The sequence below is a fragment of the Bos grunniens genome, chromosome 15 (genome assembly GCF_055505025.1).
Source record: "Bos grunniens cultivar Pamir isolate PY7600 chromosome 15, Bosgru_T2T1.0, whole genome shotgun sequence".
NCBI lineage: Eukaryota > Metazoa > Chordata > Mammalia > Artiodactyla > Bovidae > Bos > Bos grunniens.
The window spans coordinates 53,200,088-53,214,617 of record NC_141179.1 but is presented as its reverse complement, the minus strand read 5'-3'; the positions used below and the strand labels follow the sequence as shown (position 1 = coordinate 53,214,617).

The 14,530-nt window shown below is 52.3% G+C and overlaps 1 protein-coding gene across 8 annotated transcripts in view; it reads right to left on the bottom strand.

Moving 5' to 3' along the window:
* Window positions 1–569: 569 nt before the first annotated feature.
* P2RY6 (pyrimidinergic receptor P2Y6) overlaps window positions 570–14,530 on the bottom strand; it is an 80,408-nt gene continuing 66,447 nt past the window's right edge. For 5 of the 8 annotated variants that reach the window (XM_086340685.1, XM_086340682.1, XM_086340681.1 and 2 more), the window contains 3 exons: window positions 3,545–3,609; window positions 2,844–2,905; window positions 570–1,950 (listed from right to left, as the gene is read on the bottom strand). In XM_086340685.1, coding sequence (XP_086196811.1) covers window positions 930–1,916 — 987 coding nt within the window. In that variant the 5' untranslated portion in view covers window positions 1,917–1,950; window positions 2,844–2,905; window positions 3,545–3,609 and the 3' untranslated portion in view covers window positions 570–929. Of the gene's footprint in view, window positions 1,951–2,843; window positions 2,906–3,544; window positions 3,610–5,994; window positions 6,220–14,530 lie in introns of those variants that run through there. The other 3 variants (XM_086340688.1, XM_086340689.1, XM_086340686.1) reach the window with 3 other exon arrangements.

Genomic DNA, 14,530 nt, shown 5'->3' with positions numbered 1-14,530 from the left:
CCTCCGCTGAGCCCCCCAGCCTGGAGCACTTGCCCCACTCTTGCCATTGTCTGGAGGGTGGCCATGAGACGGCTCTTATTTTCTCAGCCTTCACACACAAGAGGCCACATGCCCTCCACTCCAGCTCTCTGCCTATCTGCCCAGGGCAGAGCCTGGCACAGGGATGGCCCAGGCTGCACTAACCAGTGCTCCCCACTTCCATTTTCAGAGCTCCCACTCAGCCTTCAATATCTGGTTCAAATGCCCCCACCCCCAGTCCATTTGAGAGACTCCTAGACTGGGTCATGGGCATCCTCTGGGCACCCCTGCCCCCCAGCCACGCCTCCCTCTGTCACAGTCTTGGCATGACTGTATCAGTGTCTGTACCTCCAGTAACTGAGAGCTTGTATGGAGCTGGGCTCGAGATGGTTCTTCTGGGGGCCTGGAACCAAATCAGGCCCAAGCACAAGGTGTCAGTAAAGATATACTGAATGAATAGAACATAGCACATACCCCAAACAGCTCATATTCATCCTTCAAAACCCAGGTCAAATGGCCCTTCCCAGAAGCTCTCACTTCCATCTCCCATCTTCTTTTACTCCCTTTATTGATGACTCCAAAGTATGCAGCATATTCCTCAATCATAGTACATGTTATACTGTATTTTTGTGAGAAGCTTAACATGACTTCTGAATTCTCCATGGCTTCTTGGAGCCTTCTGGAGAAACAGGCCCAGGCTTGTCTCTCTCTGTACCCGTGGAGCCTGGTCCAGAAAAAGGGTTTAATAAATAGTTGTTGAAGTTTTGGGGTCTGTGAGGGCCTCAGTCTATGCCCATCTGGGCTAAACTCTAATTCTCTGCATGCTTTGGAGCTGGTGGAGCTTCGGGTGCCCCAGTCACAGTGGCAAACAGAATGGTTGCCCTGCCCCCAGGCGTCCTGCCCTGGTGGACTCAGCGACCCTGTCGCTGCCACTTGGCCGTGAGTTTCTGTAGCAGCTTGTGTGGTCGCTGGCGGAACTTCTTCTGGGTGAAGTAGAAAAGGATGGGATCCAGCACGCTGTTGGCACTGGCAAAGGGCCGTGTGCCCTTGTAGGCTGCTGCAAAGGCCTCCAGCACAGGGCAGGAGACACCAGGTGTAGAGCGCACCGCCAGATAGGCTGTCTTGGTGATGTGGAAAGGCAGGAAGCTGATGGCAAAGGCAGCTGCCACCACCACAGCCATGCGGGCTGCCTTGCCACGCCGCTCCTGGGCCACTGGCCCTGCTGGGCCATCCTGGCGGCACAGACGACGGGCCAGGCAGCAGTAGCAGGCCAGAAGGGCGACAAAGGGCAGCAGGAAGCCGATGACCGTAAGGGTCATGCCATAGGGCATGTAGCGGGTGGCCAGGGCGGGCGGACTCAGGTCATAGCAGACTGTGCGGTTCCGCTGGATTCCTGTGGAGGCAAAGAGGGCAGTGGGCAGGCACTGGGTTGTCACGGCCAGCCATACAGCTCCACACACTAGCCAGGCAGCCCGGCGGCCCCCACGCTTGTGCCAGGGGGCCAGAGGGTGGCAGATGCCTAGGTAACGCTGGAAGCTGATGCAGGTGAGAAAGAGGATGCTGCCGTGGAGGTTGGCATAGAAGAGGAAGCGGACCAGGCGGCAGGTGAGGTCTCCGAAGGGCCAGTGGTCACCTTGGGCGTAGTTGTAGATGAGCAGGGGCAGGGAGCAGGCATACAGCAGGTCAGCCAGGGCCAGGTTCAGGGTGTACACAGCTGTGCGGGTCAGGGCCCGGCGGGATGTGCAGATCTGGGCGATGACACAGGCGTTCAGGGGCAGGCCCACTGCCAGCACCGCCGAGTAAACAGGCGGCAGCAGCAGGTGCTTGAAGTTCTCTCGGTAGACGCAGTTGGTGGGCGGCGCGTCCAGGGCCTGGCCTGTGCCATTGTCCCATGCCATGCCTGTTCACCTGGGCTTCCTACATCCAGAGAGGCTGGGGAAGCAACACACGATCCATCAGTGACCACACTCGTGGACCACCCAGTAGGCCCCTGTCCCTCTCTGGGCCTTGATTTTCCCACCTGGACCATCTCCGATACTCACCACCCCACCAAAGCCCCTCATAGCCCTTACTTTCACAAAATCCGGAATACAATAAAGCTCAAACTTGAGAGAAATCCAATTCATTTTCTTTCCATAATATTCATTTCCCACCAACCTTCCTGATGAATGTCTATTCATCCTTCAAAATGCTAGTCAAATGGCTCCTCTGTAAGAGGAGAGAGACAGACTTTGGTTTGAATCCCAACTGGGCTTCCCTGGTGGTTCAGACAGGGAAGAATCTGCTTGCAGTTCAGGAGACTCAGGTTCAATCCTTGGGTGGGGAAGATCCCCAGGAGAAGGGAATGGCTACCCACTCCATTCTTGCCTGAAGAATCCCATGGACAGAGGGGCCTGGCAGGCTATAGTCCATGGGGTTGCAAAGGGTCAGACACGACTGAGTGACTAACACTTTCATTTTTCACTTTCTGCTACTTACTAGTGATATGACTTTGGTCGAGTGACATGGTATATTAATACCTTACCTGAGTCTCAGTTTTCCCATCTGAAAATGGGGGGATGATGCACCCATCTCTCAGGATGTCATATAGTCAGAGGTGCTAAATCATGCTAGTCAGGGCTTCCCTGGGCTCCCTGGAGTTTGGGAATAGTAGTCATGGTGGGCCTGCCTGTCTATCTCTTTCCCACAGACTGAAAAGCTCTTAAGGAGAAGTGCCAGGTCTGTGTCTGAGAGCCCAAACTGGGGACTGGGGCAGGGAAGACCCTGTTAATTAATTAATCAATATTAGCAGAATGTCACACTTCTGGGCTAAGGGCTGTGCTCACCTTCTCAGCCTGGACTCCATCTTCCAAATCCATGGTCCTTCTTTTGGTTGCAGTCTACTTATCTGTAAAATGGGGGGAAGGTGGTGATCTGTGTGTATGCGTGCTCAGTTATAAAGGAGGTGATTTAAGAGTTCCCTATGTCCTTCTACTGGACTTGAGGCTACAAAGGCGGGTCTGATGAAGCCATTGAGGCCACAGTGCCCTCTGGTGGCCACAGAGAAAAGAGTTTCCCCACAAAGGCAAATGGCTGGGGGACCTACGAAGTCTACAGCTACTTTACAGAGAGGAAAATCCAGGCACAGTTAGGGGCACTGGCTGCTCAATCTCAGAGAGTTAGGAGAGTCAGAGCCAGAACCCAACTGCCTGTCTAAGAGGAGGCAACTTAGCGTGACCCATGGACCTGGAGTTGAAAGCTTATAAATCTAGCTTCAGAGCTAGGCAGGCCTGGTTCAAATCCTGGCTCCTCTACTTCTATGCTGTTCTACCTACGAAATGTTGCTTGCCTTAGCTGGGCCTGTGTGCTTGTCAGTAAAACGGTTATAGACCTGATACACGGTATGCTTAGTAAATGCCATGCCATGCTTTTGTATTCTACACCTTGTCCTTCCACTCGTCCCTTCAGGCTGAGTTTTGGGGCAGCCAGCTGCACAAAAGTTTTAAGAGGTCCCCTTTTGGGATCAGTCTGACTTGTTGATACTTACCTCCCCAATGGCATTTCCATATTTATTGACGTCCAGAGAGAATTCACAACTTTAATCCAATGGTCCTATAAAGGAAAACCTTTGGGATAGTGACTCAAATCATCCCCTCTTCTTATTTTACAGATGAGAGAAACTGAGGCCCAGAAAAAACATGAAGTCCTGCCAATACACTCAGGAGCAATAGAGGGTTGAAGCCAAGCATGTGGGCTCCGGTCCAGACGTCCAGGTTCAAATACCAGCTCTGCCACATATGAGCTGTGTGGCCTTAGGCCCATTAGTGAACCCCTGTGCTTGGCTTCCCTATCTATAAAAAGAGATAATACAGGACCCGCCTCATAGGCTTGTCATGAGGATCAGTGCCTGGCACAAGCAAGTGTGAGCTACTCTTAATGTGAATATACCTAATAAAGTTATAAGATTTTTAAAAGTTATATTAGAGTAAAATGTAACTCCCCAAACTAATTTATCCCAACTTAAAATTTGATTTCCATGAAATCAAAGTTACCCAGATTTTAGGTAACTGAAAAATGATGATGCTTGGATTCTCTAGTCTGTATCCCACATCACCTTTAATTATCAAACATTCTTCCTAGGGCTACAGTCCATGTGCTGGGAGTGTGGGGCACCCAGCTAACCAGTTAAGCACAAGGCGGAGGCCAGAGGAGGAAGTACAGTGGTCCCCCCACTGTTGCCAAGAAGTCAAGATTAGTTCAGGCAAGAGAAAGTTCATTCATTCATCTCTTCATTCATTTGTTCCGGCCATTCTCTCATTCTCCTGTTTTCACGTGGGGCTTTCCTTGTGGCTCAGCTGGTAAAGAATCCGCCTGCAATGCAGGAGACCTGGGTTTGATCCCTGGGTTGGGAAGATCCCCTGGAGAAGGGAAAGGCTATCTACTCCAGTATTCATGTTTTCACATGCCAGACATTTAATGGGCACTCACTACTTGCTCACTGCATGGGGCACAGCGTATAATGTAGATAGGTGGATACAGAAACAGATACATGCATACACATATACGTATTCATATTCACATATTAATCTGAAGGGGGAGACCAGTGTGAGACATAGGATAGAGGACATTTCCAGAGAAGGATGAAGGGTGGAGTAAGTCCCTGGTGGTTGAAGAAGATTTGCATGGGTGGAGAGGGGTGAGAGGCCCCCGGGGTCACCCCAGGTGGGGAGGAAGTGGGAGCAGGCAGAGTCCCAGAGGCCGGCAGAAGGTCGTGGTGAGGAGGAGGAACTGGGCAGAAGGAACTGTGCTGCGCCCCTGAGCTCTCTTTGGGGAGGTCTGTTGCCCTCAGACACCACCCTGAGAGACAGCCTTCTGACTCAGGTGACTGGAGTTTCCAGGCGTGTTTTTTTTTCCCTCTTTAATTAATTTTTACAATGGTGGGTTAGTTTCTTGCTGTACAGCAAAGTGAATCAGTCATATGTAAACATAAGTCTACTCTTTTCCGGATTTCCTTCCCATCTAGGTCACCACAGAGCACTGAGTAGAGTTCCCTGTGTCATACAGTAGGTTCTCATTAGTTATCTATTTTATACATAGTAGTGTCGGTCCCAATCTCCCGGTTCATCCCACTCCTGCTCTGGGTGTTTTCTGCCTCCCACTCCCTGGCAAGACTGGTCCTCTTGGAAGGAGGCAGGGGCTGCTCGAGGAGATCCAGGAAAGATGGGCCAGACTGTCACCCTGGCTTCCTTATCTGCTGGGCCTCTGAGGACCTGGGCGGGGGGAGCAGTTCTTCCACTTCCCGGCAAAAGCCGGTCCCCAGGGAGGGCTTGTGTGGTCCCTGCCTCTAGGCCGCGGCTGACGTAGGCTCTTTTGGGCCCTCACATCTGTCACTCACTCTTGGGTCCTGTGCCCTGGACCAGCCCACACCCCAGCCTCTTCCTGGGCTCCAGCCGCTCTGTTTGCAGCGTGTGTGCGTGTGGGTATGTGTGTGGGGTGTGGTGCGTGGTGCTTTATAATGGGTGCTCGCCTTCTCTGGATCCCTTGGCCCTTTGGAGAAAAACTCAAGCTCTTGTCCTGACATTTAGGCTCCTGCTGAGCCCTCCAGCTTCACCAGGACCTCAGCTCTGCACCCAGATGAAATGCTTCACTCTGCTGCTTCCTCTCCTGCCACACAGTTATCAAGAGCCCAAGACCGCCACACAGCCATCCACAGCCACAGATCCAGACTTCCTCTTCAGCCTCCCCATCTTTGCTGTGCCCTCCACACAAAATGCCATTTAACCCATCTCTGTTTGTCAAAACCCAGTGTCCATCAAGCTCCAGATTTAAGCTTACTTTTTCCTTTTTCTGATCCCCCAGGTGGGTGGAGTCCCTTCCTCTCTGCCCACCCACCCTGCCCAAATCTTGGATCTTCTTGAGGTCAGTGCTGGACCCAGCCTGCCTGCCTGCCCCCTTCTCTGCCCTGGCCCACGGCCCCCAAGAAGCGCCAATACTCACATACAGCCTCCTGTCCCCGAAACGCACGCCTTAGTAGCCCCAAGTATGTTGGCTCAAGGGGAGGCCAGACACGAAGCTCTCCACTCTTCTGCTCTTGGCCTGGGCTGTAACACCTCCGAAAGGGCAGCTTCCTCTGTTTCCTGCCACGTCTGTCTCTGACTGAAATAGTCCCTGCGGGGGCTGCCCCCTCCCCGCCACCCTCCACACCAAAGCCTGATGGAAACTGAATCTAAGGAGCAGGGAGGCGGAGAAAAGCTCTGTTTCCCGGAACCCTCCTCACCCCAGCAGAAGAAACTGGGTGATGAGGATGCAGAGAGAGGGGGAGAGGACAGAGACTGCTGGTGGAAGGCCAGCCCCACAGATCTGGCAGCTTCCTTTCTCCTCGGCCCTCTCTCAGTCTTCTCATCTATCAGATAAGTAGTTTGGTGATTACAGAACTTTCGGGCCCTCTTTAACCCCTAAAGAGGGGTTTTCCTGCTGGCCCAGAAGATAAAGTCTGCCTGCAAAGCAGGAGACCCAGATTCAACCCCTGGGTCAGGAAGATCCCCCTGGAGGAGGGCATGGCAACCCACTCCGGTATTCTTACCTGGAGAACTCCATGGACAGAGGAGCCTGGCAGGCTATAGTCCATGGGGTTGCAAAGAGCTGGACACAACTGAGCGACTAACACTTCAGCTGTAATACCCAGACTCATCTTTTGGGTCACTCCTCCACCCATCCCTCCATTCTTTTTTTTTGGTGGGGGGGGTGGTGATATTTTTAGATTTTTAAATTAATTTTTATTAGAGTACAGTTGCTTTGCAATGTTGTGTTAGTTTCCACAGTACAGCAAAACGAATCAGCCATATGTATACGTGTATCTCCTCCCTTTTGGACTCGCGTCCATTCAGGTAATCACAATGTGTTAGGTAGAGTTCCCTGTGCTACACAGTATGTTCTCATCAGTTACCGATTTTACACATAGTATCAATAGTGGATAGGCTCAATCCCAATCTTATCCCCCCTTTCTTCATTCATTCAATAGCTCACTCCTGATAATCCACCTAGGCACTCACTTACTCAGCCACCTTCTCCCTTCCTCTTTCCCTCTCTTCACAAGCATGCGTTAAGCGACTATATGCCATCAGATCCTCCCACATTCCCCCATGTAGCAGTCACTAGTCCCTTTAACACTATAGGCCCAGAGCTCCCTGGGATTGAGGGGTATAGGTTGTGGGGGTAGAGTTGATGCCCCAAGAACTTATCTGGGTGCATTCTCCCTGCCTGTGCCAGCCCTTCCCTGGCTGCTCCTCACCACCCAACCAGCTATTAGGACAATCAGAGGAGGAGCTATGGCTCCTTGATGTCCCGAGGGGGCCAGCTCTGGTGGTGGAGACAGTACTCAGGGGGTGACCTGGAGGAGACAGGCTTTCATTTGGAGCAGAGGAGGCAAATAGGGAAGCAGGGACAGAATGGTGCAGAGGACGATCCCTGCTCAGGAGTTTGAGGTCCAGGTTCTCATTCTATCTTGGTGCCGACTCACTGTGTGACTCTGGCAGGGCCAAAAGTTTAGACCAAACTGAGAAAATTCAGGTTTGAACTGCCAATAAACACTTGCTCAGGGACCTCCCTGGTGGTCCAGTGGTTGAGAATCTGCCTTCCAATCCACAGGGGATGTGGGTTCAACCCCCTGATTGGGGAGCTAAGATTCCACATGCCATGGGGCAGCTAAGCCGGAGCGTAGCAAGCACTGAGCCTGCGTGCTCTAGAGAGCCCCGTGCCATAGCCAAAGATCCTGCATGCTGCAGTGGAGATCCTGCGTGCCGCAACTAAGCTCAGTGCAACCAAATAAATAAATAGATATTTAAAAACAAAACACTTGGTCAGTTGTGCACAAGCTTATTCAAGCTTGTGCTAGGAGGTCGCTTGTGCCAGCTGAGCGGGTGGATGTCCTGGTCTGATCTGTGCTGTGCTGGAGCTCAGGAGGGTAACGACGCCTGGCCTTCAGTCTAGCACTGCTGGATTCCCAGGATGACCTCCCGCGGTCACCCCCAGCCCAGACCAGGGTGTCTGTCCCAACAATGGGAGCAGCTCCAAGCACTTCTGAAGGTGTCAGCCCCAGGATAGGGCTTGGGTCTCAGTTCCTGCCCTCTGGGTGGGCCTAGGAGGGAGAGTTCAGGTCTTAGGGGTCATGGGTCCACCTGGAAGGGCTTCTGGAGAAGGCATGTCTGCTGCTGGGCTTTAAAGGGTGGAGACGACCTGGACACACAGAATGAAGAGGGTAACCCAGGCAGGATGTGAGAAATGAAGAAAAAATATTGCAACCAGAGCACGGGATAAGTTGTGTGAAGAGGGGACCAGTTGGGAAGCATGAGGAAGGGTGGCCTGTCACAAAACCTCAAGCAGAGCCCAGGTGCCACCACCAGGCTTTCCCCACCAGGCTTTCCAGCCCCTAGGCCCATTGCATGCTGCTTCCTCTGCCTGGGACACTTTCACTCACTGTCTCTGAATCATCCCATTTATCCTTCCTTATAGTTTTCTCATCTGTAAAATGGGAGTGTTCATTGGACCTACCACACAAGCTGTTGTAAGAATTAAATGAAACTCTGTATGTGAGCGGCCCTAGCACACAATAAGTACTTAATAAACGTTTGTTAATGGAATGAATCCATTCCAAGCCCAGCTCTGGGCTCCCTTAGAGCACCCCAGTCTCCAAGGATATCTGGGTCATCGGCACCAGGTATCTTTCATTTCTTCACTGCTCACCGTGTGCTGGATGTTCTATCTGCCATTCTGGGCAGGTAGTGGTGGAAATTATTCTCTCCATTTTACCAATTAAGGAACTAAGACTCAGGAAGGCTAGTCCCAGACTGGTGGCATTTCAACAAGGTCTTTCTCACTATACAGCCACCTTTTCCATTGTTCGCCCAAAGCCCTGGCTTAGATGGTCCCGCCAGAGAATTCCCTGTCTTCCCAGCACTGAGGGCCTCTGGCCAGGAGATGGCGCCAGTAGATGGCGCCAGGAGACTACCCAGGCTAGTCAACCTGCCGCCTTCGGACAGCTGCCCTAAGACGAGGTCTGGAGGCAGGTCTCCACACTGCGGGAGCCTGGCCCCTGGGGCTGGAGCTGAGCAACCTCAGGACTGGGTTCCCAACTTCAATTCCTCCTGACCCATGCCCCAGCCCTTCTCCCACTCATGCCCGGACAAGCTCCAGCCTTGTTCTCAGATCCCCCACCTGGGTGAGGTGACTCTCAGGAGACAATGGGGACACTGGCAGGGCCCAGAGCCAGGGCTGAGCCCTCCAGCTGAGGAAGAGGCCCAGGGAGTGTCTCCCAGACACCAAGCATTCACCGCCCAGCTCCACTCCATGTACGCTCTTGGTGGAAACACTGAAGTCCCTCACCCCTCGGAGGGGACTATCTCTGCCCTTTCCTACTTTCAGTTCAAACGACAATGCCTGGGGTTGGTCTCTGCCTGTAGCAGAAGCAATCCAGTTTAGACATAAGAAAAAAACTGGTGGGTTGAAGCTCCTTGGGCCCCTTGGATCCTGGGGTCTCGAGATACCCTTTTTGATGACTCTGTAGTCTCATCCCATTGCAAACCTCGCCCCAAGGCCCTCTTATCGGGAAAGGATGAGGCGGCCTGCTGGCCAGAGGCAAGAGCTGGAAGCCTGAGTCACCACCTGCCAGACGGCCAGGAGCCAGCTCAGACTAGGCTGGACAAGGGAAGAGGCCTCCTAACCTTGGCCTGCCTGCCTTCTGGGAAACAAGGCCTGGAAACCCCCCTTTTCTGCCTGTCCCACCCACCCCCCACCCTCCCCGTCCCAGGTCTGTGAGCTTAGCAGCAAGGGCACAGGATGACAGAGATCAAGACCCAGCTTCCTTCCCTTGAGGAGTCAGACAAGCTGGGATCCATCACCAACTTGCTGTGTGACCCAGAGTGAGCCATGTACCCTCTCTGAGCCTGAGTTGTCACTAGATAAATGGCTACGTTCCTGAGGTCCGTTCCTCCCTGGCACTGAAAGAACAGTGGGCCGGGGCACAGCCAACCCCTCCTGGAGGGGTTTTGGTCTCACCTGTGGGATCAAGCTGTCTTTAAAAGCAGGCAAAACTTGTCAGGAGGATGGCACACAGAGGGAAGGGAACTTGATTTTTCTTTTCCCACTTCCCCTTCTCGCCTCCTGCTAAACAGAGATTAAAGCTGGAACTGAAATAGTCATTTTGAATGTAAGGAAGGGGAAGCCACAGCTTTGGGGAATTGGGGAGTTGAAGCTGCTGCTTCTAGTCTTTCTCTGGCCTCTACAGGTTGAGTAAAGAAGAAACTTGGCTCTCCTGCAGCTTGACTATGCACAGGCCCCAGCTGCCCATCTGTGAGCTCATGTAATCCCCACCACAGTCTGGACAGATGTTCTTATTGTGCAACAATACTTCACAAGCCATTCTCTTATTTACTCTTCAGAGTTACCAGTACTTCACACGCCATCATCTCATTTACTCTTCACAGTTACCAACCCCACTTTGCAGATGAGGAAGCTGAGGCCTGGCAAAGTTAGCAAGAGGTTCTCCCTTAGGCACGTGTGTGTATGAGGAGGTCTGAGATCATGGTGACCTGGTGGGCACAGAGCTGAGAAGTCACAGGCAGTCTTGGGGTGAGGAACTATGCCACAGAGCACAGCCCAGAGAGCCAGCTGCAACAGACAACCCCTGCCAGAAGAAGGAGAGTCCATAACAGCCGACTTTCCAAGTCCATGCCCATGGGGGCTGCAGCACCTCCCGACCAGGGTTCTGGGAGATTCCAGGACCTTTCAGTAAGCCCTCTTCCCTAGTGCCAGTGTGAGAGTGTCTTTTATTCTTGCCTGGACCCCCCCAGGCTGTCCCACTTTTAAAATCTCCCCATGGAGGTGCGCCACTTGGATCTCCCTTCATGAAGGACCCTGCTGTTTAGCTGCAAAGGTGCACATGGTTGACAGCCCCCACTAGTACCTTCAAAACCCACTTATCCTCCCAGATCGCCAGGCTCTAGTCCACTGGGGAAGAAACGGCCTGGGTCCAGCTGTCTGGCTTGTCTTGCAGGCCATCATGGTTCTGCTCCTCTGTAGTTTCTCCCACCTAATTCCCAGACCCCTCTCATGATGACAGCCTTCCCTCCTTCTTTCCCTGGAGCCTTGAGGATCTGGGAGTGAAAGGCCTGTGACCTAGGTCTGCCAATGAGACAAGAGTGGGCTCCTCAGGCCCTGTAACTAGCTCAGGGGTGGATGGGCAACCTTCACTGGGTGCCTCCAGTTCTGGAGTGTTTGCTAGAACACTGGAAAGGAGTGAGGTCTCCCAGTGGGTTTGCTCCAGAGCCTGGAGCTGCTGGAGCCAGGTTAACTGTGTGCCTGGCACTATCCTACAAACTGAAGATACTACCACTAGGGAGGAGACTGTCCAAAATAAAGCCAAGGGATGGCAGAGTTGAGAGGTGGGAACACACAGAGGCGTTCCTGAGAACACCTTCGAGCACCTGATTCCAGCTATGCCTGGAGCTTTTCCTTGTACTTGACTTTTCGAAGGCATGAGCTAATATGTTCCCCTTATGCTTCAGTCTGTTTAACCTAGGATTGTCACTTAAAATCAGGAGTCCTGCCTACAGTCTACAGTCCTGCACCCTGCTGCCTCCCCTCCCCATGGGCTGCCCCCAACAGCCCATCTTTATAGCTTTGGCCTTAGAATCCTAATATTCCTGCAGTGGAGGCTGGAACTGGCCATGAGCCTGAAGGATACCAGCAGAGGGGCAGGCAGCGACTGAGGGACTGTCAGGTCCCGCCTGGATTCCATGAGGGCAGCCAGGAGCTCCCCACCACCATTCATTTTCCATGAGGAGAGCCCCTCTTCCATTAGCTTCTGGAGTGACCAGTCATCTCAATATCTCCTGAGAAGGAAACTAGAAAGGCAGAAATCCAGGGTCTCGTCTTAGACTCATCACTCAGTTGCTGTGTGATCCTGGGCAGGTCACTTCACCTCCCCAAGCCTCATTTTCCCAAACAACTTTACTGCTATAGCTTCTTGGCTACCCAGAAGGTGCCAGCCACACAGCTAAGTGCTTTTGTGGCAGGATCTCTTTCACTCTTATGACAGCCCTGTGTGGTGAGCTGTTTATCCACATTTTACAAGACAAGGAAATGGGCTTTGAGAAGACTGGTGACTTGCCCAAGGTGACATGGTGAGTCAGAGGTGAGCCAGGGGTTGTACACAGATCTGAATAATGATAAAGTCTATGCTCAGGAAGAGAGGTGATATTTTCCCTACAGGAAAACTGAAGCCAGAGAGATCAGGAATTTTCTCAAAGTATACAGTAAATCCACAACTCCATCCTGTCTCTCAGGAACTCAGTGGCCTGAGATAGGACAAAGGAATGGAGACCAGGAAGTCAGGACAGAAAAGAAGAACAACTCAAGGGACAATGTTAGCCAGACACCCTCATTTCCCTAGCTTCGTTAGGGACTGGGGACAAGGTCTGCTTTCCCTTTGTGGCCCCAGAGTCTAGCACAGGCTCCAGCTCCCAAGAGGCACTGGCAAATGTCAGATGAGTGGACCAGTCTGTAGAGATGAGCCTCAGGGCTCTGTCCTTGGTGCTGCCTGGCAAAATAAAATAAAACAATAAAATCAAATCTTTATCTTGGCTGATGACATAGAAGACTTGTCACGGGGAATTAAGGTCATGGCCACAGGAGTAGCGCCTCTGAGCCTACCTGCGTCCCCCAGGCGCTGACCCTCAGGAAAAGCAGACCACTCACATTGCCTGAATGTTTACCGCAGGTTATGGTCCTGTCCTTTTCACAGACAGACACTGAGGCCCTAAAGGTAGGTAACTATGTCTCCAACTCTCACAGGCAAGGTTTGGGTGCAGAGAAAACTTCAGAGGAACCCCTCACTACCCATAAAAGGCAGCCCTCTGGCCTGGCCCTACTCTGACCATCTCTAGCACCTGAGCCCACCTGGCAGAGACAAAAGACCCAACTGGACCCCAGAGCTCAGGGGTCAATGATAAGTCTCTGACTTCTGGATCACTAGGCCAGAGAGGCCTTAAGAGCATCTGACACAGAGCTCTCCTCCACCCATCAGAGAAGGGGCTCCCTGAAGCCTCTTTGACAGGCTTGTCTGGCCCCTGCTCACATACTCCCCATGACAGGGAGCTCATTCTTTACCAGCTGAGCTACCAGGAAGCCCCCTGTTCTCCCAGGTCACTGCATTTCACTTTGAGAGAACTCACTGAGACATATGCTTTGTCGTACCAAGCCTGAGTGCTGCCCCCATCACTGCTTCCGTTCCCCAGTCTAACCTGCCTCTGGGGCCTTGAAGCTGGCTGCCCTCAATCCCTCAGGACACCCTGCAGAGACTTTCCCAGGTCTATTCATCAGCTGGTCTTCATTCCCACCAGCAAGTCCAGGGTTCATGTCCAGGCCCAGGGAACTTAGTAGTGCAGCCCAGAAACCAGGCAAGAGGTCAGGAGGCCATAACCATTTCCAAACCTGAGGACAAAGCCCTTTGCCTCCATCGTGTCTCACTCCCTGCCTGGGGACTGTGAGGGGGGCATGGCCTCTTCCCTCACCTTCATATGTGGGACTGGGGTCCCATCTGTTGCCAACCCAGTGTGGGAGGAACAGTCCATTGTGGGCATCTGAGAGGTGGCCTGTGAGGAAGAGAGCAAAGTCAGGCACCTGCCAGGCTCAGGGTGTTGAGTGGAGGGGCACTGGGTGCCACAGGGGTCTTGCTGTGGAGTATGTTTTTGTGTGTGGAGTGTGTATGAAAAACATAGGGACAGACCTTACTTCCTTCAGGTGGTCACTCAAATGACATCTTCCTGGTGAGGCCCTGTCCCTCCACTCCAGTGAAAACTAAACCTCCCACCAGCACACACTCATCTCCTCTCCTGCTGTATTTTTCTCCTTAGCGTGTATCATCTATTTTTTTTTTTTTGAGACATCAATGGTTTATTGGACAGGGGAGCACATACTATCTTTAAATGTATTATTTTATGTGTTTGCTTATTGTCTATCTCCTCCCATCAGAACATAAACTTCATCAGGGCAGGGATTTTCATGTTTTATTCACTCTTGCATCCCCAGTGCTTAGGGTGGTGCCTGACATATAGTAGGTATTCAACAAATATTTGTTGAATGGATGGATGGATGGATGAATTTCTAGGGCTAGTTTGAGAACAGAGTAGACATAGGAACAGAAATCTGATGGCTCATAGGGAGCCTGATTCAAGGCTGTGTTTATATCACAAGCTGCAGTTGCGATATAGCACTCCTGCTGAGGCTGGTGCAGGGCTGGGGGGAGGGGAGCCTCATCTGTGGCTTCCAGGAAAAAGCCTGGACTCTGCTGGGAATTTGGGGTGGGGCTCTGGATAGGCATGGTACGACCAGAACATCTGTTTAGGTACTTGGCAGTGTGTGTATGTCGGGGATTGGGGGCTGGTAAAGACCCGTGAAGGTGCCCCTAACTGGCAGTGTGTGTTGAGATTCAGGCTGTATGCAATTCCAGCTGAGAAGGGTGAACAGGACATGGCTG